Source organism: Alligator mississippiensis, chromosome 15 (assembly GCF_030867095.1).
Source record: "Alligator mississippiensis isolate rAllMis1 chromosome 15, rAllMis1, whole genome shotgun sequence".
NCBI classification, from domain to species: Eukaryota; Metazoa; Chordata; order Crocodylia; family Alligatoridae; genus Alligator; species Alligator mississippiensis.
In genome coordinates, this window is record NC_081838.1 from 21,116,497 (window position 1) to 21,138,452 (window position 21,956).

Here is a 21,956-nt window from a genome sequence, read left to right on the forward strand (position 1 = left end):
GGATGTGATAACCTTGCAAGGTCCCTTCCAGCTCTAATATCTATGCAACCTACATAAAATGCCTGAAGAGCCTTGCAATAAGTCCTTGCACTGAGGAGCTCCATGTCATAGTTCACAAGAGAACCCTGGTCAACAACGGGGGATTCAGGGCACTGCCTCTTGCCTGGCCATAATGCACTCGCTTTGGTTCAGCACCTGCTAGATTAAAGTAACTGGAGACTGATGTGAAATCACACCCACGTAGTAGTAGGGGGAGCCCACCTCCTCCAGTGGCACCAGCTAAGTAAGTGCCCATGTCACACCAGCATTTTGGCCAATCCAGTTCTGACTGGGAAGAGCCATTCCCATCTGTTGGCTACAACTCATTCACAATAGGAACATTTCAAACTATTAGCACTACTAAGACCACAAGACCCAGGCCTGAGAAGAGAATCACAGGGATACAGCTTCCACTCACACAGAGCAGAGCAGAGTTGGGTGCCTATATAGACAGTCCAACAGCATCTAGATAATACTGCTACCATGCAACTCTAGCTGGTGCAGGTCTAATCCAGATGTTGCCTGTCTACAGTAGTACAGGCTCTAGCAAGGGAGCCAAACCAGTGGTGGGAGAAGCCCACTGGACAGAGACTCTGATTCTACTCCCAGCTACACCCCTGGTTTGCCAGGTGACCTGGAGCAAGTCATTTCATCACACTGTGCCTCAGTTTCCCTGTAAGAAGGGGGTGGACTATTACATCCTGTGCAAGCAGCTTCAAGACCTGCCAGCAAAGACCCCAGCTGAGCCCAGCATGCATTAGAAAGCTCTATTCCACACAGAGGACAAGGAAGCCACCTCAGCACTGCAAAGTTGCAACAACTAGCAGATTCCCCAGTGAAGTGTACGCCAGGTAAGCAGAGACACAGGCTGTTCTTTTCCAGCAGTGGCCTCTCGAGTAGCATATACATCAGCTCCCAGTCTCCTTTGGGAGCACTAGAACCAGGTCTTAGCCCTTTGCTCAAACACCTTATAGGCATGTGGGGGAGGGAAGGGAAAAAACAGCACAGACCCAGCCAGTCAAGGTGCACAGAAATAAAGCACCATGTGGGATCAGACCACTTTGATGCCTGAACAATGCCCTGTTCTTCAGCACCCCAAAGCACTGCTCCTCACAGCTCACCCAAGGCACTCCATTCAGGCTCTGACAGGACAAGCTACAAGTGCTACCTGTAACACACATGCCGCGAGGATCTTTCCTGCTCTAGCAACACAACCCACTTATAAGCTTTTACTTTAACATTTGTTCCAGCCTGGGTGGAGGGATCAGATGCTGCATTCTGAAGGGAGAGAGAGGAGGTCAGGGCTCTGCCCAAGATCACACCACCAGGTAACACGATGACAGGCAACTGCATTAAAATACATCAGACTCACTTGAATTACTCGCACGCTTCATGGCTTCTCTGCCCATAGGAATGCAGTGCTTTATACTGATAGTTACAGCAGTTCAACCCCAGTAATACCAGCAGTTACTGCAGGAACAAGAAGCCTCCAGTAACCCCATTACTCTTTGTCTTGTTGAGGAACAGTTGAACCAGGTGTCCCCACTAGACCCGTATTAACCCCTGCATGGATGGAGCTGGACAGACTGGGTTAGAAGGTTGCTTTCTTAACCAAAGAGACGCGCTCTCCAAAGCAGACAAAACCCCAGTTAACCTGTCACTTGGGAAAGAGGTACGGGCATCGTTTGGGATGCTCCGACGTGCGGCGCTGTTACCTTCCCCTGAAATACAGCAGTACCAAAAACAGGAAAGCAAGTATGAGAAAGACAGCAGGATGCATCGAGTGCACAGAAGGGACGTCCCGTCCCAGAGAGGCTGAAGAGCGAGGGCTGGGGTGCAGCGCTACAGACGCGGGTCAGGTGCTGGCCCTTCCCTGCCTGGGAGAAACAGAAAGGAGCCAGTTACGCTGAAAACAGCAACACGTGGAGCTCGCCGCACGCGAACGGCACAACCAGAGCGTGGAGCTCGCTGCCACGAGCCGGTGTTTGCAGGCTAAACAAGGAGATTAACGACGCGCCATTAAACGAGGCCCCCTCTTACCAGGTGCAACACACAGCCTCCTCCTCGAGCGAACCAACCAACCATCGACCGCGGGGAGACGCGGCACAACCCGCCCGCGGGACGCTCCCACCCGCCCGCTGCAGCATCCATCCCCGGACTTTTCTCCGGCGGGCGGAGGCTGCCCGGGCCGCGGCCGCGAGGAAGGACGACGTTTTGTACGGTCTTAGCCACTCGGGCCCGCTTCGACTCCCCGAACGTGACGTGAGCGCACCCCACACCCTGCCGGGAGCGGCAACGACAATATCCCGCCGGCAATCCCGTATGACGGTAACCGTGACGACGCTCTACTCACCTGTCAGACAAGCCCCAGGAAAGAGACGCTCGCCTGCCCCGCGCAGCCCCGGACCCCGCGGCGCCGCTCCCAGAGCTGCGGACAGACCGAGAGGGGAGAGGGGTTTATCGCGACGCCGTCACCGCCGCGCGGCCCCCAAAGCACGGGGGGGCACGAGGCCTGCGGCGGCCCAGATGCTCCTTTTCGGCCAGAGGAGCAGCTGCCTACACCGGGATTAACCCAGGTGGTAATCATGCTCGCTACATCGGTACAAACCCGCTCTCCCCCCGCCCCCACCCCCGGGCAGGGGCAGGGGCGGGCCCAGGGGCACGGGCTGGGCGAGGCCCCGGCGCAGGCCCGGCCCGGCCCGAGGGAGGCGGCGAGGCCCAGACGGGGCGGGGGCGGCAGGACCGGGGTGGGGCGGGCAGGCAGACGTACCCCGGCAGGGGCCCGCTCAGGCCCGGATCCCGCTGCCCCGGGCCGCTCCGCCGCCGGCCCCGGGCCCAACCGCCGCCATCTTACTGCGCCGCCGCCGCGGGGGGAGGGGGCGCGCTTTACGGCAGCCGCGGCTTCATGATATCCCCCGCGCATGCGCCGCAGCCACTGGGAGGGGCGCTTTACGGCAGCCCCGGCTTCGCGACAGTTGCCTCGCGCGTGCGCGCTGCACTCCTTGCTGAACCTGAGCCTGATACCTGCCAGACGTGACAGCGATCGCGCGTCGCAGCTGTTGCGCCATAAAGAGAGCGTTCCCGCCACGGAACTGGAAAAAGAGTTCACCCGCTAGGAGGGTGGCAGCTGGGAACGGGGACCAGCTCCGTCTCTCGTGTCCCCCTGGGAAGCCCCGGGCCGGGATCCTCGAGAGACGTGAAAACAGCCATTGAAAGGCTCAGCGCCCCAATCCGTCTGGCTTAGTCCCCGATGTCACGCAGGTCCCCCGGTCTGTCTGACCAGGCTCTGGGGCCGTTTTCCTGTGCCTTGTACAGGGGCAGCGTCTGCTGGGTCCTCGGACTTGTTTGAGGGTCCCTTTCCAGCTCCTCGTTACAGACCCGTCACCTCGCTCCCTTCCCTGTGTTTTTGTCCCCAGGAATCAGTTGCCGTGTCCTTCGTGGCCTCTCTCCTTAGGGAGGAGTTACAGTTTCCTTGGTGGGCTTTGGCCTCCCTTTGGCAGAGCAAAAAGGCCTGCGTCGCACAGCGGACACTGAAAGGGAGAGAAGTGGGTTGGACTAGGGTTTTCCACGCTGCTCCTCTCTCGCCGGCAGCCTCCAGCGCTTAAGGTTTAGACCTGGATTCTTGCCCTCCCCTGTAAGACCTTTGCCAAGTCACCTCTCCCCCCTCCCCCCCGCCCCACACTCCACCCCCAACCTCGGTTTCCCCACCTGCGAGTCCCGACCTCTGTAACACGGGGATCTGCTGATGGAAAACAGGTGGTGAGAGCCAGGCATATCCACAAACACTTCCCTTTGCCTTTGGGTTGGATCCAGTCCCTCATTTTGCTCCAGCATCCCCTGCTCCTGCAGCTGTACTTTCAGATGTGCTGTGCCAGAGAGGACCCAGCTGCAGCCACGACCCTGGGAAGGCCGTGTCCAAAGGACCCGTCCTTGCAGTCGCTGCCTGAGGCCTCCTCCTTCCCAGCCCCGGCCTGAGAACTGGGACTTGTAGACCTGGCTTCAAACATCTAGGGCAGGGGCAGGCAATTATTTTGGGCAGAGGGCCGCTTGCTGAGTTTTGGCAAGCCACTGAGGGCCGCATGACAGGCAGCCCAGGGCAGATAAATATTAATTTTCTAAATTTTTTAGGGGCCCCGTGGGCTGGATAGAATGGCCTGATGGGCTGCATCCAGCCTCCGGGCCACATGTTGCCCACCCCTGATCTAGGGTCTACGCCTGGTGTTGTGTCAGGGCTGATGGTAGTTTTAGTAAGAGGTTAGATGATGGATTTGTCTGGGAGGGTTTGGAGAGGGATGATGAGAGGGATGGTCTAGATGATCTCTGGAGGTCCATTCCAGCCCCACTTCTCTAGGATTGTATAATCTCTGGCCCCTCAGTGAGGGGCTGAGCTCCCACATGCTCTAGGAGCGGGCTGCCAGCATACAGGGGAGAACAGTCCTCATGCCCTGAAAGCAGAAGTTGAGCAGGGTCGGGAGAGAGCCTGGGATATTGGTCAGCAATCAACCAGCCCCTGCTCCCGACAGCACACGAGGTAGTTGCTGCCAACTTGCACCTCCTGAAAGAGCTGTGATCCGCCTGGGCTGGATTGAATGGCAAGGCCAGCTCAGCATATTGGCTCCTCTGCTGCGCTGGATCTGCCACCAGCCTGGTTCCCCTGGCTTCGGTGGACTCACTGCTGCCGAGGAGCTACTTGGCTTTGAGGCATCAGAGAGACTTGGGCACCCAGTGAAGGCCTTCACAGCCAACACTACAGATAGGTGTTAGTCCAGCACAGGGCTGGCTTTGCAGTCAGGACTTTTGCCCCTTGTGTTGTTTAGTGGGTAATAGAGAGCTGCTTCCAAAGGTGTAAAGCTAGCGAGACCAGTGAATCTGAGCCACGTCATAGCTGGAGCCAGGACAGGGACAGGGATATGTGCTTGGACACTTGGCTTTGGGTTGCTGCTCACACCAGGGATAAAGGGAAGGACCCAGAAGAGAGTGGGCAGTGCTGAAAGCAGGGGGCCCAGCTCTTGGAGAGGATCCAAGCAGCACAGTGGTGCTAACTCCTGCAGCACCATCTCCTCCAGTTGCTCATCTGCAGGCAGCACCAGCCACCAAGCCCTGGCTCCTACACAGTGCTGCTGGCTGGCATGGGTGGGAGCCACGGTCCCTTGCTATTCCCTTCATGCTCCCAGGAGCACGCTAAAGAGGCAAGAGGCCAGTTTCCATCTCTAATTACAGACCAGAAATCACACTGAATAAAGGACTGTTTGTTTGATGAGAACAGTTGACCCTGGGGCAGGCAGCAGTATGTAGCTCAGCAACTTGCTGTGGAGGGGCAAGGGAGGAGACTGTCACCACCTGAAGGGCAGTCAGGGGTGGGCTTTGTGGGGGGAGGCAGTTGCGAAAGCCCTGTGCTTTGCATCTCACACCAGGGCAGGTCGCAGGATGTGCTCCAGGCAGTGCCGCAGCCTGGCAGGGCCCAGCAGAAGAGAGTTAGGCACTTCTGGAAATTTAAGCCTGGGGCTCAGGGCCACCCAGTGCCACTAGGCGCCACAAAAGACCCAGCCAGACTAAGCGGACATGTGCATGGCACCCCTCCAGCGGCTGCCCGTTTTGCACAGGGATCCAGCAATATGGTTGCTGGTTGGCTCGGCCCGATGTACTGCCCAAGGAAGTAGGATATTACTGTGTCCTGAGGGGAGAGAGGTGAAGGGCCAAAGCAACTCCAGCCCCCATTCACATTAGCAGCAGAGGGGGACTTGGGATCTCCAAGGAGGGCTGGGCCAGCCAGGACTCTCCAGCACTGCCCAGTGTAGGAGCCCCAAGCACAATGCAGATTTCCCACTAGAGCCCAGTGGTAACAGCACAGCCTGGTCCCCCCCAGGCCCAGCTTGATGGGAAGGAGAACACAGCCACCCCTTGAGCAGGAGAGCCTGGCTAGGGCTGCTGGCACTGCCAGACCTCACCAGCTGAGTGTGGTCTGCACCTGGGGGAGCCATGGACTACAGCCCAGGCATGTCTCAGGCTGTGCAGTAGCTGCATAGGGCTGATGCCTGGGATGCCACAAGGGACTGTGAATGGCCACTACCTGGAAACTCCTGCCCTGGAGTCTGGACTCAGGACCTGTGGTGGTCAAAGATTACACCCCACTGTGCATTGAAAAGGAGCATCCTTAGCCTCTCCTGGTGCGGATCCATGAGGGCTATCACTGCCCACCATCTCCAGCAGCCTGGGCAGTGCCAGCCACATGGGGCAAGCAACCTGGGAGGAGCTTTGAGAGATTCTCCCTATCAAGAGCAGCCAGGGCAGCCGCAACCCCCTGCTGTGTGCCACTTTCCTGTTACCATATAGCTGGAGGTGTCCCCACAAGGGGAAGCAGAGCCCAGTGGCCAGAGCCCATGGTACTGCCCTGAACAAGGATGAACCCGGAGGGGGGAGTGGAGCTGTGTGGCTGTCAGTGCCCAGAGGACAGCTCTCCCCCATCAGGGTCCCCTCCCCGAGCCCATAGAGGGAGACAGGAACAGAGCCAGGGAGATTGCCACCACCTTTATTTGGGTCATTCAGGTAACCCATCACGTACAGCCAAGTCCTGCCAGCAGGGGCGGGGAAGTCCCACCAGAGCTGACACCTGGACACTGGCCAGCAGCAGCCCCGGGAACATTCCTGCTCCAGGGGCAATCCTGACGCAGCCTCTGTGCCTCTCCAGAGGGGGCTGCATGCTAGGAGGAACAACATCCTCCCTGTACATAACGGCCAGCAATTGAAACCGAAGTCAGCAAGGTCATGGGCAGGCAAGACAGAGCCTCACTCCTGGAAGACCTCCCCCTGTGCCCAGATTCAAAGGTCCTAGTCAAGGAGGCGCTGCACAAACCACCATGAGCAGGGGTCTCCCAGGGCAGTGACTGCTGGTGTCAGGTACAGGAGGTCTGAGGGGTCAGGCAGGTCTTACACCAGCTGCTCCTGGGGGCTGGGACTGGCATTGCTTTAGCAAAGGCAGCAGCTGGTGGACTAAAGAATAAACCCAGCTGCTTCAAATGGAGATGGAGGTCCTGGCTGCTGCTGATGCAGGCCAAGTGAAGGGAATGCCAGCCTGGCACAGACTGCAGCAAGCTGCAACTCCTTTCCCCCTTTCAAGGGAGTTGATTAACCCATTCCCTCCCTGTCCTCGAGGGGATGTGCCCCTGCATTGCTGACCACCAGAGACTGTTGGCAGGCAGGGCAGGATGGGAGCCTGAGCCCGATGGCTCAGTTGTAGCAGACAGATAGCAAAGTTCCCCCAGCCCTGCCCATCTGGGGATCTGTGCAGCAGGAAGGGGCTTAAATCAGAAGTACCTGGGCCAAGGGAGATGGTTGTTCCTTCCAGCCGGGAACGGATTTCACAGCACAATCGATCAAATGCAGCCCTGCGCTTCCTAAGATGCATCCTACAGCAGGGGTTGCTCCACAAGACCCCAGCACCCATGGGGTTAAGTAGGAAGAGTGAGAGCACCAGTCTGGGGCACCTCCAGGGCAGAGGGCCCAGGCCAGGGCAGTGCTCCAGACAACCCTGCCAGGCACCAGTCCGTTAGTCCTGGCCTCTCTGGAGGCCTCCGATTAGGTCCCCCTAGCGGGGCTGTGATTATAGGTTAATGAGCTCTAGACACCGCAGCCAGGGCAGGGCCTGTGCCCCTGCTAGCACCTGTCCCCCCTCGCCATGACTGCGGGGGAGTGGGGTCACATGATCCGACACTGTTCGCCTCCAGCGCTGGCTGCGTCCGGCAGGTTCAGCCCCTCAAGGTCGAAGTTCAGGCCTGGGGGCTGCGGAGAAAAAGCAGGATCAGGAGGTGGAACAGCGAGGCCTGGCCACAACGTGTCCAGACTTCACAACAGGACTGGGGCCTCTCAAGGCCAACTCGGGCAAGATGAGAAAACTCAGGAGTCCCAGCTCACCTCCCAAGGCTCTGGCTGCTTCCTCCATCAGAGAGAAGGTCTCCCTGGAGCACAGGAAGCTGCAGGGCTCCAGGCAAGAGGCCCTCCCCACCCAGCCTGCTCCTGGAAACTCCCTGGACAGCCCCCGAGGCTCATGGAACAATGTGCCAATCCTGAGCCAGGAGCGTACTGGGTTCCTGGGACAGCTCCCAAGCTGATCTCTGCTGTGACCTGCCACGGGGAGGAGTAAAGTGCATCCCATCCTGCAAGCTGGCTCACACTGATCCTGACTCTGTCCAGCCACAACTAGCTTGCCATTTCCTCCTGTTGGTGACAGGCCATGCAGCCAGACGCCTGGCACCAGGGCACTTTCTAGGGAGCAGGGGTGAAAATCAGGCCCTAACAGCAAGTCCTGCTCCCAAATCTTCTCCCAAGCAGATCCCACAGCACTACCTGAGACTGGGGTCGAGCCAGGTCACTGACAAGAGCCTGACAAGGGGAAGGAGGGATGAGGTTGGGGCCCAGGCATTTCAGAACCATCCCATCCTCTCGAACACACCCGACCAGGTCATGGAGGGGGAGAAGAGGGAGGGGGCAGCCTTCTCCCCTAGAAATCCCATTGCCCAAGATGAACCAGGCTGTGGAGCACTCAGGACCAAAAAGGGCAATTCTGCTAGCAGTCAGCAGAGGGCAGTGACATGCTCGCAAAGGAGGCACCATCCCTGCATGGGCAGGGTAGGGCAGGGGCAGAGCTGCCAAGGGCTGTCTGCAGTCTCAGAGCACGTGGGAGCTCCCCCGGCCCAGCTGTGTGCAGGACTCCAGGGGAAGGGCCAGGCAGAAGACAGGCCTGAGTCCTGCACTCCTGAGACAAGAGCTACAGCACTAAGCCAGCCAGCAGCAGAGGGCAAAGGTCTGCAAAAGCAGCTCAGTTCCAAGCCCTGATTCAGGAGAGGGTGTGGCAAGGAAAGGGTTAAGACCAGCCTGGGCTGATGCCAGTCTCAAGGTGGGCAGCTCTCTTTTGCAGTCCTGGGCTCCCAAATAACACAGCTATCTGCCCAGCGCCAAGCCCTGCAGGCTGCGTTCCTCAGAGTGCACTCTCCTCCCCACATTTCGCGCTGACAATGGGGGAAAAAGCAAAACAAGCCTTGGCAGGAAGACATCAGCACCCACCCTAATGCAGGGCCTGGAACCTCACAGCTGGAGAAGAAAGCCCTGCTGGCTCTACAGCCTACCTTGCTCGGCCTGGGGCTGTGCAGGGACCGGGATTCTCCCTGTGCCAGATCCCAGCAGTGAAGTGGTGAGCAGAGAACCCCCCAGAGCAGGTGCCCTTGCAGCCAGAGGGCAGGCAAGGATGTGGGTGGGCTGGGGGGCCATCTCAGGATCCTGGCCTGGCCTGTGAGCAAGTTCTGGCTCAGGAGCGATTTCTTGATAGTTACCTGGAAGCGCCAGTATGGGATATTCCTGTGCCCGCTTGACCCTATCTGATGGGGATGGGACTGTGTCAGTGCTCCCCAGTGCAATGACTCTTCTCATCATGATGGGCTAGAGGGAGGCAGCACCTCTGGGTTTGCTCAGGAAGAGCTCTCCTTTTTCAGTCTGCTGACCTGGTTTCTTGCCAGTGCTGTCTGCCCTCCCTCCCCACTGCCACCAGGAACAGGTTGGCTGGACCACAGCAGGAGATGACCCATCCAGGACCTACCAGGAGGGGCAGCCCACAGGCAGAGCAGTGCTACCTCCCCAGCCTCCAAGCACCCCACAGCCAGGAAGTGTGAGGCTGCATGGCTGCTCCTAGACCCCAGGATGTGGAGAGGAGAATGGCGAGTCCATGGTCCAGCCAGCCTGACTCCCTTGGCTGCCCAGGGGGTGGGAGCCCAGCACCAAGACCCCTACAAAATGCCCCAGCACACTCACCGACTCCCCCGCCAGCTCCTTCGGAGGATGCCCCAAGTCCTGCAGCTGGAAGAGAGACCGGCAGTATCAGAGAGTGCAGCTCTAAGCAGCATCTAGGGCATATGTGCTGGGGGGAGGAGGAGGGGGCACACAGCCTCTCACTAGGCACCTAGATCCCAATGCAGTCAGACATGGCCTGAGATGATCACTGCTTGTGGCTCTGCCACCAGGCTGTAGCCAGGCCCAGCCCCCAGAGGACAGGGATTCAAGAGCCAAAAATGCCGAGAGAGGGGCTACATCTCCCTGGATGCTGCTTTCCAGGACGAGGCCCAACTTCTCACCTGCTGCATGAGGTCCAAGACCATCTCAAAGCGAGCCTTCTGCTCGACATCACTGTCCGTCGGCTGCTCGGCCTCAAACTGCTGGCAGATTTTCCCCATGATGCTGTGCTGCTCCTGGTACTTCTCATACTGCTCTTCAGGCAGGGAGTCACGGTGGCTGTGCAGCCACTCGGGGTACTAGAGGGCAAAGGAGACGGAGATGTGGAGACTGGGGTGGGGACAGGGGCTGCGCCGCCACCAGCACCCACCACTTACTTTCTCTGTGATTTCTTTGAGGGAGGGGTAGAGCACGTCCTTGGAGAGTAGGTTCTGCATGATGCTCTGCATGATGGGCAGGATGTTCCCCTCGCCCTCGCCCTCCTCCATGCCCAGGCTTTCCATGGCTTTTGCCAGCTCCTCTTCGGATACACTGGGGTTCTGCGGGGAAGCAGGGCCCGGAGTGAGGCCTATGCGGCCCTGCAGGCATGGCACAGCATTTGCCAGTTGCTAACCCACAGGCAAGCGTGCAGGGAGCTCCAGTGGCACCGAGGTGAGAACACCCCCTGCTGAGCTGCCACTCACTCCCCCATAGAGCATGACATGAGTCATGTGGTTTGGCTCCCAGTGAACAACAGGCCTGATATTTAAGGAGCAGGAAACATCACTCCTGCGTGTGCCCGGCATGTTTCTAGACTGCTCTCCTTTAGGAGAGGCCAGCCCATGGCCACCCATCATCACCCTGATCCCAGGACCCTCGGAACAAGCCCCCGCTGAACTCTCACCTGGAGGTCATTGGCGTTCTTGGCTAAGCCACTGAGCGTCTCTTTCAGACAGGAGGTGAACTCTTGCTGGGATGCAGCATCACTTCCTGGGGACACCAGGAAGAGGCTTGGTTAGGTAGCTATCAAATAACCAGGTTCTTGGGGGCTCAGCGCTCTCAGCTCTTCCACATTGGAGGGGAAGATTTCCAAATGGGCTAGAGCTGGAGCTGGGGGATGCAAACACTGGCTGCCTTGGTATCCACTGTGCTTAGCTTTCCCGCTGCTCTCATCTCCACACACTGCAAAGCAGCAGACAGACTGACCTAGGAGGGACAGACCCTGGGGGCTCAGCGCTTTCCAGTCCTGGTATGATGTCCTATCCAGGGGCCATGGCACCTTGATGACTTCACATGACATCAGAAGTCTGCTGATAACCAGGAATGGAGACAGAACTCCACGCCACATCTACAAGGCACCCGGCATCTGGTCTTTTTACCCAGCCTAAGCAGCACTGGGAGAGCCCACCCCAACCTGCCAGGAGGGCAAGGAACAGCCTGGTGTTTTCCCCATCGTGTCCAAAGCAAGAGGTTGCCCAGAGCCAAAAGATTTGCAAAGAGCTTTCACAGGTTGTTTCTAGAGGCAGGTCCCATAGCAGGGCACAGTCCATAGGGTACACCAAGGTGGGGCAAGGCAGGACCACGTACCCCACAGGTTTCCATCCCTTGCTAGGCCTCACATACCCACAATGGTACTGTAGTTGCAGTGTCTCCAAATGGAGAATGCCGAGACAGCTCAGCCGCCCTGGCTAGCTAAAGGGTTCTACAGAGCTCAAACCTAGACCTGTGTGCTCCCTGCAGAGTTCAGAGGCTTGTAGTGAAAAGCTGGCAGCTCCTACCGTTGCCTCCAATCAGATAAATGGAAGGGGGTTAAATGGAGCTTTCCAGGGGAAGGGACCAAATCAGCAATCATTGCACGTGTGAAGCCCCACAGCACTCTGCATCTCAAGGGAGCTCTGTTCTGTGCTAGACAAGATCTTCACAGCCACAAGGTGTAAATGCAAGTCAAGGGAGTCAGTACCCTCCCCACCACATCCGAAGCTTTGCTGCTGCACTTAGCTCCCTGCTCCCTAGCACATCGACAACTTGTATTTGGGATCAGCCTGATGGGGGCATGTGGTTCCTCACAGCCACAATTCTCACCTCTCCACCATCCCTCCAAACCCCTGAGGCCTGAAGGCAGCTGCAGAAACTTTGCAGATCCATGAGCACTTTCAGAACCACAGTGAGTGCTTCATGCACTCCCTGCATAGACTACAGTAGGCCTTAGGCTATTTAATGATAGGATAGAATTGAGTTGATTGTATTTGCCTGGCTGTAGTTTAAACAAAGGAAGTGTCACAAGGTGGGAGCCATTTTAGAAAACTTAGGAAAGATGGACTGAAAAAAGTAGGGTAAAGGTTGTAAAGCCACTTCAGGTACTTCAGTGGTTTGATGACAGATGATGGTAATCTTAGACAAGGCAACACTTATATAGGGAGTAAGAATAGGCAGATAACTATTAACTAGAGTAGCACCTATTAGGAGCGCTTCTATATTTTTATACCTTATTAACTGCTTTAATATTTTAACCAAGCAACAGGTCATAAAAACTGGGTCCACTTTGGGATTTTTCCCCTTCAGTCTTGAACTATGGTTCCTGCTGAACTTCCCACTTGTAGATGAACCTGGTTAGTAGGCCTGTGTGAGTCGGCGGTGATCCAATCCGACTTTGGATCCGGCTGCTTTGGATACCAGTGATCCGATCCGGAGCTCTGGACTGGGTTTCCGCCTCAATCCAGCTGAAGCGGCTCCGAAGCTTCGGAGCTGCCTTGGAGATCTAGCCATAGGGTATAATGGGGAAATCAATTAAATATCTATAACTTTGTTGTTTTTTTGTCTGATTTGGATGATAGTTGTAGGGGTGGTAGCCCCTGCTGAGAGCGTGGAGTCTGCCAAGTTTCAACAAGATCAGTGCAGGGGTTTGGGGGGAACTGTACCCCAAATTCTTGAAAGCAAAACTCATGTCACATGTATGTGTTACACCACAGGGGGGTGAAAACTGCAGAGGTAGTGGCTCCTGGTGAAGCCACAAAGCCTGCCAAGTTTTAAGATTGGTGCAGGGGTTTGGGGGGAACTGCACCTCAAGCTGCAGACAAGCAAAACTCGTGTCATGGGTGACACTTTGTGTGGTAAGGTGCAGCAGGGTGAAAGCTGCAGGGATGGTGGCCCCTGCTGCGGCCATGACGCCTGCCAGCTGTCGAGGAGATCGGTGCAGGGGGGTTCTGGGGCCGGGCACCTCTAACTGCTGACAGACAAAACTCATGCCCTGGGTGCTTGTGCAACTGACTGTCTCTGTCTTGGGGGAGTTGACCGTCTATATTAATTATTTCCTCTCCTTAGTCTCTGCTTTTGTAGGTGTTAATTTATGGTAATTAACTGGCTACATTAGCTAGGTCCTATGTATTGAGCTGGTCCCTGAGTGAATCATGATTGGGTGGTAACTGGGAACACAGTAGCATAGCAGCCAGGCCTGTGGTAGTGTCTCCCACGCCCCAAGACAGAGACAGTCATTCCCACAAGCACCCATGTCACAAGTTTTGCCTGTCAGCAGCTAGAGGTGCAAGGCCCCAGAACCCCCCTGCACAGATCTCCTCGACAGCTGGCAGGCTTTGTGGCCGCAGCTGGTGCCACCATCCCTGCAGCTGTCACCCCGCTGCGCCTTAACACACGCAGTGTCATCCATGGCACGAGTTTTGCCTGTCTGCAGCTTGAGGTGCAGTTTCCCACAAACCCCTGCACCAATCTTCTTGAAAACTGGCAGGCTTCATGTGCTCAGCAAAGACTACAATCCCTGCAAATTTCATCCAAATCAGACAAAAAACAACAAAGTTATACATATTTCATTGTTTCCCCATTATACCCTACGGCCGGATCGCCGAAGTGGCTCCAAAGCTTTTCTGAACCGCTTCGGAAAGCCTGACGAAGCCAGCGCTTCGATCTGGACATGCTGCTTCGGACGCCGAAGTGTCTAAAGCTTCTCCAGATCCGAAGCTCTGTCCGAAGCCTTGTACAGCCCTACTGGTTAGTGCTATTTAGCAATTTAGTTTTTTGAAACCTGGGTAAAAAGGTCCTCTCTCTCTTCGACTGGACACCTGTTAAAGGCTTTTAAAGATTTTAAGACGAAGTTGCTTTTGAATATCAGTAAGATGGTATTAGATGCCTTTAGATAAATGTGCATTTTAGAAGTTTTGATCATTTAAGCAATGTTTAGACATTTATATCTTTTCTGTATTTTGGTTCTGAATTTGCCATTAAGAATGTAGATACTCTTATGCTGCGAGTATTTGATTGTGGTGGGACAGGCTCCTCAAACATTTCTTGGTCCTCAGAATCCATCAGAGGGTCAATACTGGCCCTGCCCCTGCTGAGGGAACAGCTTGTCCTAGTCCCAGTTTGTGCACAGGAGATGATGTGCTGGGACCAACCCAGTAACTCACAGCCAAAGCCCGATCAATCTGACCTCTCTCTGTGTCCAGGGAGCACAGCCGGCACAGCAAGTTGCTCAGGGCCCCAGGCAGGCACCTCAGCTGCAGCAGCTGACAACATAGTTGGAACAGCTGCACTTGCTGTTTTGCTCAGGCCACCGGGTTAAGTGGGACAAAGATAGCCCATGCCCCCTCCCTCCCCCCCAGGATCTGCTTGCACAGTGCCCTTGCCACCAGAGGGACTGAGGTCTAAGGAAACAAGCTTTCCAGGGTTAAATATTAACAGACCAAGGAGAAACCAGAGCCATCCCAGAGCAGACAGATGGCACAGCCCCAGCCCAGGCCCAGCAAGAACAGGGCCTTAAACCTAGCATTCAGGCTGATGAGGTGGGAAGTAACGGGTAACTGCCAGTCTGCCAGGATGAGCTCCAGCCTGCTGTTCAGCCGGACTCCCTGTTCCTGGCACTGCCTGAAACTGCCTCAGCGCCCTGTGCCGTACCACCCTAAAGCTGCCAATTGGCCCAAGGGACATGCCAGTTTGGCTCAGAGGCTGGGTCCATCAACCCCACAGGGTCTTCAATGGCTCAGAAAGCCTCCCATGCAGCTGGTGGGGTGGGGTCACAATGTGGCTGGCTCACCATGTGGCTCTGTGGCAGCGAATCAGCCACCTACCAGGACCCTTACACAACACCCCAGCCAGGAGCAACCAGGGTCATTAAACTTTGACGGCTTCTATTCAAATCAGCAAGAGCTGGGGACACAATGGCCACATTCTGGATAAACAAGGCCTCTAAATTCTGATGGGAGCTATGGACTGGACACTGGAAAACCCTCATACAGGACAGACAGCAGCTATCGGTAGCCCAGGGCTTGGTCTGCACCACAGCTGCGCAGCACAGAGCTCTGAGCACATGCAGTCAGGTGCCCACTGGCAGACAGACACTCCTTCACCCTCTGTCAGCCATCACAGCCGCTGACTTCCCTGGGTTGCAATGTGAGGAGTGGTGCAGCTGCTGAGCGGTGCCACACAGGACCGACAGAAGCATGTGGGTGTACACCTGCGTTGGCAGCTGCTGTCAGTCACCTGAGTGCTGCTGGCAGAGCACGGTCATTACCAACGAAGCCTTGAGGGTCTGTGTGGAGGTTGCAGGGATCCTGAAGCTTGAGCAGAACTGAAGGCCATGCTCTCTCAGCAGAGAGGTTCTGTGCAACTGCAGGAGCCACCACTGGAGGGAGAGGAGGAGTTGGATCCTGGACTCCTCAAAGGACTCAGGGCTTCAGCCAAAGAATACTTAGGAGGGTAGGAGGCTGAGCTAGGTGACACTTACCCAGGCCTCACTGCTCCTCTAGCCCTGTGCTAGTTGCTACCAGGAGTGACCAGGTTGTGGAACCACTGAATGCATTGGCTCCCAGGAGACACTGTGAGCATAAGCATGAGTGCCTGCTCAGGGAATCAGCTGCTGGGCCACCGCCCCTGTTTTTGGGGGGAGGGAAGAGCTAGTGCTGCAGCCCCCGCAGAAGAAGGGAAGCCTGAGCAGAGGCAGACCCAGCCCAGCAGCCTGGGGAGCACGTCCCTTCCCAAGCTGCATGATGCCAAGATGCAAGTTGTGACCAGTTATAAACTGCCAGTGCAGCGAACCTGGGGACTGAAATCCTGGCAAAATGAACACAGCAACATTGTGATGATGTGAGAGAAACAGGCTGGGCTAGAAGAGGATTAGGCTGCCGGAATTCAGCTGCCCCAAACTTACTGAACAAGGCATGGGAGGGCAGCAGAAAGGGGCTGGCCAGGAAGTCAAGATTCAACTTTTGCTCACAGATGGCTTTGGGGCCTCAGGAAAGTTGCTGCCCCACCTATACTTTGGTTTCCCCCACAGCTAAATGGATCCTCATCAGCTCCCTTTGTAAAAGCCTTGCACACAGCCCCAGCTAGAGGAGTGTGGTTTGTTACACGGCTGCCCACTGGTCACAGCCATTGTTTCCAGCCCTAGGATAGGAGTTTTCAGGTTCAAATCCCTTCAAAATGCCCATATTTTGCCCCCTCATACCACATTATTTTGTCTGCTAAGCAAGTCTCTTCCAGGACAAGTACACTGCCAGATGGTCTGGCAAAAAACATTTGCTGACCCCTTTGAGGATTCAGTTTCCTTTGCACTGCAATACAGGCAACCCCCGCTTAACGCTGTTTTGCTTAGTGCTATTTTGCTATAACGCTTGTTTTACATTGATACCCAAGTTTTGCTTGGTGCTTAGTGAGTTTCGTTATAATGCTCATGGTTGCCATCTTGGTTCGTCAAAAACTTTCGGTTTCGCTTAACATTATTTTGCTTAACGCTCATTTGTTCAGGAACCAATTAAGAGCACTAAGTGGGGACTGCCTGTACTGGCAAGGCCAAGACAATGCGCGTTCACAGAGAATGACAAAAAGGAACGGGATAGCCTCAGGGGAGTTTAAGTTCCAAGAGCCTGAAGGCCACTCAGAAGAGATTGCCTGAAGGTGCTGACAATGGGCTGAATTCTGCACAAACTACACAAGGCAACACCAGGCCTGAGCAGGTTGGAGATGAACAGGGCTCACAGACAGGAAATTCAACCCCCTGGCAGCACTAGCACCTCTCACTTGTGACCTCAGCCCCAGAAACCAGGGCCCAGTCAAGAGAGTAAATGTCTGTTTTAAGAAACAGACTTGCCTGTCACAGGATTTTTGCTACCTGTAAGTGCTGCAGGAGCTGGCAGTACTGCCACATCAGCTGGAGCATTCCACCAGTCTAGCTACACTCGTCCTGCCTTGGGTGGATGCTATTATACTATTAAAACAGTTGCTTTAGAGCAGGAAAGTGTGTATTTCTTCCCAAGTTCACACAGACAGATAACACAGCATCTATACCAGTACGTCAGCTACATACGGTGCCAACCCAGATTTTTTTTTAGGTCTGGGCATGAGGAAGTATGATTCATTATCAGCCAAAGTGTGCTGGCAAAAGCTAGTGGTATAGCTGCAGTTACCCCAGCAAGACTGTGTTTTCACCTGTGGTGGGGGCAGGGTGGAATAAGCAGTACGGACACAACTGCCTGGGATGAGCCGAGTTCATACCAAAGGGCTTGGCTGGAATGCTGCAGAACCTATCGCTATACAAGCTCAGGAGTTTTGCCAGGACTACTGGCCCTCTATCACCTCAGCCCCAACTAGCCTCTGCCCATTTAGGGTCAGGAGCACCCAGCGCTTGTGATTTCAGGGTTTCTTGCACCTCTTGAGGCAGCTGTTCCTGGATACAGAGGCCACGCTAAATAAATGCCTTCCAGTCTGATCACCCATAAGCAAGGTCCCTTATAACTCACAGAGTGAAATACTAGTTGATGATGCTTCTGTTCCTCAGCTTACCTCTGCAGCAGCAGCCTGTGAGGCCAAAACCTGGAGGAACTGTGAAAGCTGAATGCCCCTCTTACCTTCCTGTTCAGTGCTGAGGCATGCACTGCCCCAGTGTGGGCAGCCTATACAGCCCCTGCCTCTGCTGGGCAATCAACACACCAGGAAGACATATAATATTTTCCTGGGGGCTCTCTGTGGGGAACCTCCTTGTCCCACAAGCAGGGGGTGACTCCCTTCAGAGCCCCAAGAGGAAGTCACAGACAAAGAAGCATCAAGACGGAATATTCCGCTGTAGCCAGAGCCTGGGGCAGAAACCAAAGTCCTGACTCCCAAGCCCTGCTCTAAACAAAAGGCAGCTGCCTCCTTCCAATAACTGGCTGGTTCCACGCAGAGAGGAACGGTGCCCCTACTCACCCACTCTGCCCGCTGCCTCCGAAAGCTTCTGAAACTGCTCCACAAGGTGAGGTTCTTCTTCGGCCAGCTCCTTCATGGCCTTTTCAAACTCGGCCGTGGCCTGCGATGCCAGCTCGCTGTCAAACAAGTCCTGGAAGAACTTTTCCTGGGAGGCAAACAGAGAGTCCTGGAGGAGAAGCACAATCGTGTGGGATTGTGGGAACTCCAGGCCCTACTCAGACAAGGCTTTCCATGAAGACAGGCAAGCAAACACACAGCTGCCCCCGGGGAAACCAGCAAGAGTCCAACATCCAATTCCGCTGCTGATTCAACCACCTGGGGATCACCTGCGAACAGGCTCTTGCAATAATTCCCAATTTAGCCTCAGACAGACACCTGGGCAAGAACAAACTAGACAGATCAACACTCCAAGTCTTCATAAAAGCCATCCCACAGGTACAGAACATTCTGGGAACAGCAAATGTCAAGTCCAGGCACGTCAGCTGGCCTGCATGGGCACACTTTCAGTCACAAGAGACCAGGCGGCAGAAAAGGCATACAGCTAGCATCTTTATCCCGATTTCACAAACAGGGAGGCTGCCTGCCTGTGGTCACAAAGAACCTGTAGCAGAGCCAAAACAGAAGCCAGGACTTCTGACGGCCAGATCTCGCTCCAGGAATCTGAGCTCAGCCCAGACCCTGCCACAGATGGATCCTAATGCATTTACCACAATGGGAAATATTTCTGGGGACACTTGTTGGCCCACCATGTTTGGAAGTCATGAACTTTACCCCAAGCACCTGCCAATTACTGAGCTTGACTGGACTGGGGCAGCTGTCATTGGACTCATCTTTCAACATGTGCCCCAGCAAATCGGAGGTGTAAATGCAAGACACAAGGGCATCCAGAGCCTGCTTCTGAGGCTGGCAATAAAACCAGTCAACTGCAATGACATGAGATTGAAGAGAAGTGGCTACTGAGCTACTGAGGTGCCTGGCTCCAGAACCAGACCATCCCACCCACCCACAGTTTCACAGTTGATAGGGTCGGAAGGGACCTGAGGAGATCATCTAGTCCGACGCCCTGCCATGGCAGGAAAGAGTGCTGGGGTCAAATGATCCCGGCCAGATGTTCCTTCAGCCTCCTTTTAAAGACCCCCAGGGTAGGAGCCAGCACCACTTCTTTTGGAAGCTGGTTCCAGGTCCTAGCCGCCCTGACAGTGAAATAGTGCTTCCTAATGTCTAGCCTGAAACTACCCTCCGCTAGCTTGTGTCCGCTGTTTCTTGTAACTCCCAGGATTGCTTGGGGGACCAGGGACTCTCCCAATGCCTGCTGGTCCTCCTTGACTAGTTTGCAGACTGCCGCCAGATCCCCTCTCAGCTTTCTCTTTTGGAGGCTGAACAGGTTCAGGTCCCTCAGTCTCTCCTCATAGGGCCTGCTCTGCTGACCCCTGATCATGCAGGTGGCCCTCCTTTGGACCCTCTCCATATTGGCCACATCCCTCCTGAAGTGCGGCGCCCAGAACTGGATGCAGTACTCCAGCTGTGGCCTGACCAGTGTCGCATAGAGGGGGAGGATCACCTCCTTGGCCCTGCTCGTGATGCATCTGTGGATGCACGACAAGGTACGGTTGGCCTTCCTGACCGCATCCCCACACTGTCAGCCCATGTTCATTTTGGCATCAATAATGACTCCAAGATCCTTTTCTATCTCAACACAGGTGAGAAGGGAGTTCCCCAGGCTGCAGGTGTGCTGCTGGTTCTTCCTCCCCAGGTGCAGCACCCTGGACTTGTCAGTGTTGAACCCCATCTTGTTCTCTTCGGCCCACCCCTGTAACCTGTCTAGATCTGCTTGCAGCCTGTTCCTTCCTACTAGTGTACCCACTTCACCCCACATCTTAGTGTCATCTGCGAACTTGAACAGGGTGCTTTCTACCCCCTTGCACAAGTCACTGATGAAGATGCTGAATAGTGCGCAACTGTCCCTGCACAACTGGGTGGGAGAAAATGCTACGTGTTCCCAGTTCAACAACTCTGCCCAAGCTTAAGACAAGGGAAATACTTCCCCGTACCCTTCCAGCCCATACAGCCATGGGTGGTCACTGCTCTTACTTTGGCAGCATCGTTAGGAGACTTCTCAGCACTGCTGGCATCTCCTGCTCCGGCAGTCGCTGGGGGTGGTGGGGCCGGCTTGGTCTTGTCAAAGTCATCAAGAGCACCTTCAGGGCAAAAGCAGAGAGCTCAGATGAGGGGATAAGACCACACAGGTCCCAGACAAGGGGGAGATAAGGGAAGTCAGACCAAGGCCACAACACCAGGGCAGTCCTGAGCAGCATGACATGGAGGAAGCCAGCCAAGACGTTTGCAGTTCACTACATGTCTTTGGATGTCACGTATAGAGCCATACTCTGCACCAGCGCCCAGCCAGTCCCTCGCACTGCTCTCCAAGCTAAGGGGATTCAGACCTGCTGCGGATGAGATGCAGCTTCAACTGGGGACAGAGGGATGTGAGCACACCGTCACCGACCTACGGGTGACATAACTGTTCCTTCAGTCGCACCAGCTGCATTTGAGCCTGAGCTGCCCAGTCGTAACTGCAGCCATCCCTGCACAACGTTCCCGAGTGAGGGGTGGTGAAAGGATTCAACTGGCTCCGAGTGAATACGACACAGCATTTGCGAGAGGATGCGACAGCCCCTGACCTCCACGGGGACTGCCCCGTGCTCTGAAATCCCACTCCTACTTTTAAATCAAGCTCTTCAGGCTCAGGCTGGCACCCCCGAAAAGGCCGCTGCAGAAGCCGGGACCCAGGCGGCTCAGCATCCCAACAGCCAAGGCGGGAGGAGCTGGCACGGCCACACGGCAGCTCCACTCCCCTCCCGAAGCACTTGGGCCCCTATTGCTTCGCTGGGGGGTGCTGGTCTCCGGGGACCTCTGGGTTCAAATGCTGCTGGCAGTCAGCGCCTTAAAGCCAGGTTCAGCTGCAGCACCTGGAAACGCCGACTGCTGCACCCACAGGAGGGGTTTGCCTTTCGGATGCTGGCGTCTGCTCTAGACCTCTGAGAGGCCCGTCGGACACCCCCTGCACACGGCTGACCAGGGCAGTGCTCCCAAGAGGCGCCATCGTGGAAACCGTGTCACACACACACACACACACACACACACACACGTGCCATTTGCACCTCTGCAAAGAGCCGTGTTTTTTAACCCGCGGCACGTGCGCGTGCCAAGAAGGGAACGTCTCTGATGTCGTGACAACGTCAGAGGCTGGCGTCTCTCCCATATGGCAACAAAACAAAGGCACAACAATTGCCTAGAGAAGACAGGGGGTGAATAGCTGCGGGGGGGGGGGGGGTGCAAAGAGGATGGGACCGCAGGGAGAACAACACAACCCTCTTCCTCGCGGGCCGGGCAGCCGAGCCGTGCCGTGCCGTGCCGTGCCGGGAGGGGGCACAAAGACCCGGCTCGGGGGAGGAGAAGGAGGCCCCTTCCCGCCCCGCTCCCGCACCCGGCGGCCCCCGCATGTGAAGAAGGAAGTTCCCGCAACCCTGAGCCCCGGCTCCGCCCGGCCTTACTGTCCAGCAGGTCGTCCAGCTCCCGGTCCGGCCCCGCCGCCGCCATCTTGCCGCTGCCTCCCCAGCTGGGCGGAGCTACCGCAGACCCCGCCCCCCGCCTCGTTCTGAGCTCGGCCGGCTTCCTGCGCCCGTGTGGGTGGGATGCGGCCCCGCGTGCGGCGCGCGTGCGCCCCTGGTGGGCGGGGGCGGCGCTGC

At 56.1% G+C, this 21,956-nt stretch overlaps 2 protein-coding genes across 5 annotated transcripts in view; both read right to left on the reverse strand.

Annotated features, from left to right (window-relative positions):
* Positions 1–2,918, reverse strand: part of DCAF8 (DDB1 and CUL4 associated factor 8) — a 37,103-nt gene extending 34,185 nt beyond the window's left edge. For 2 of the 3 annotated variants that reach the window (XM_006261462.4, XM_019485496.2), the window contains exons 1-2: positions 2,810–2,918; positions 2,393–2,467 (exon numbers count right to left, since the gene is read on the reverse strand). The gene's annotated coding sequence lies outside the window, so the exon portion shown is untranslated. The remainder of the gene's footprint in view (positions 1–2,392; positions 2,468–2,809) is intronic. The other variant, XM_059719152.1, reaches the window with a different exon arrangement.
* A 3,630-nt stretch (positions 2,919–6,548) lies between these two features.
* On the reverse strand, positions 6,549–21,865 carry PEX19 (peroxisomal biogenesis factor 19). 2 transcript variants are annotated; one of them, XM_006261461.4, is made up of 8 exons: positions 21,762–21,865; positions 20,299–20,405; positions 18,208–18,352; positions 10,922–11,007; positions 10,416–10,577; positions 10,161–10,337; positions 9,841–9,885; positions 6,549–7,818 (listed from the first exon to the last, which is right to left on the reverse strand). In XM_006261461.4, exons 1-8 carry the CDS (start codon positions 21,805–21,807, stop codon positions 7,735–7,737), a joined length of 852 nt encoding a protein of 283 aa, XP_006261523.1. In that variant the 5' UTR covers positions 21,808–21,865; the 3' UTR covers positions 6,549–7,734. The 2 variants fall into 2 exon arrangements, with proteins under 2 accessions (XP_006261523.1, XP_006261522.1); XM_006261460.4 differs by having other exon boundaries at positions 18,208–18,373.
* Positions 21,866–21,956: the final 91 nt, after the last annotated feature.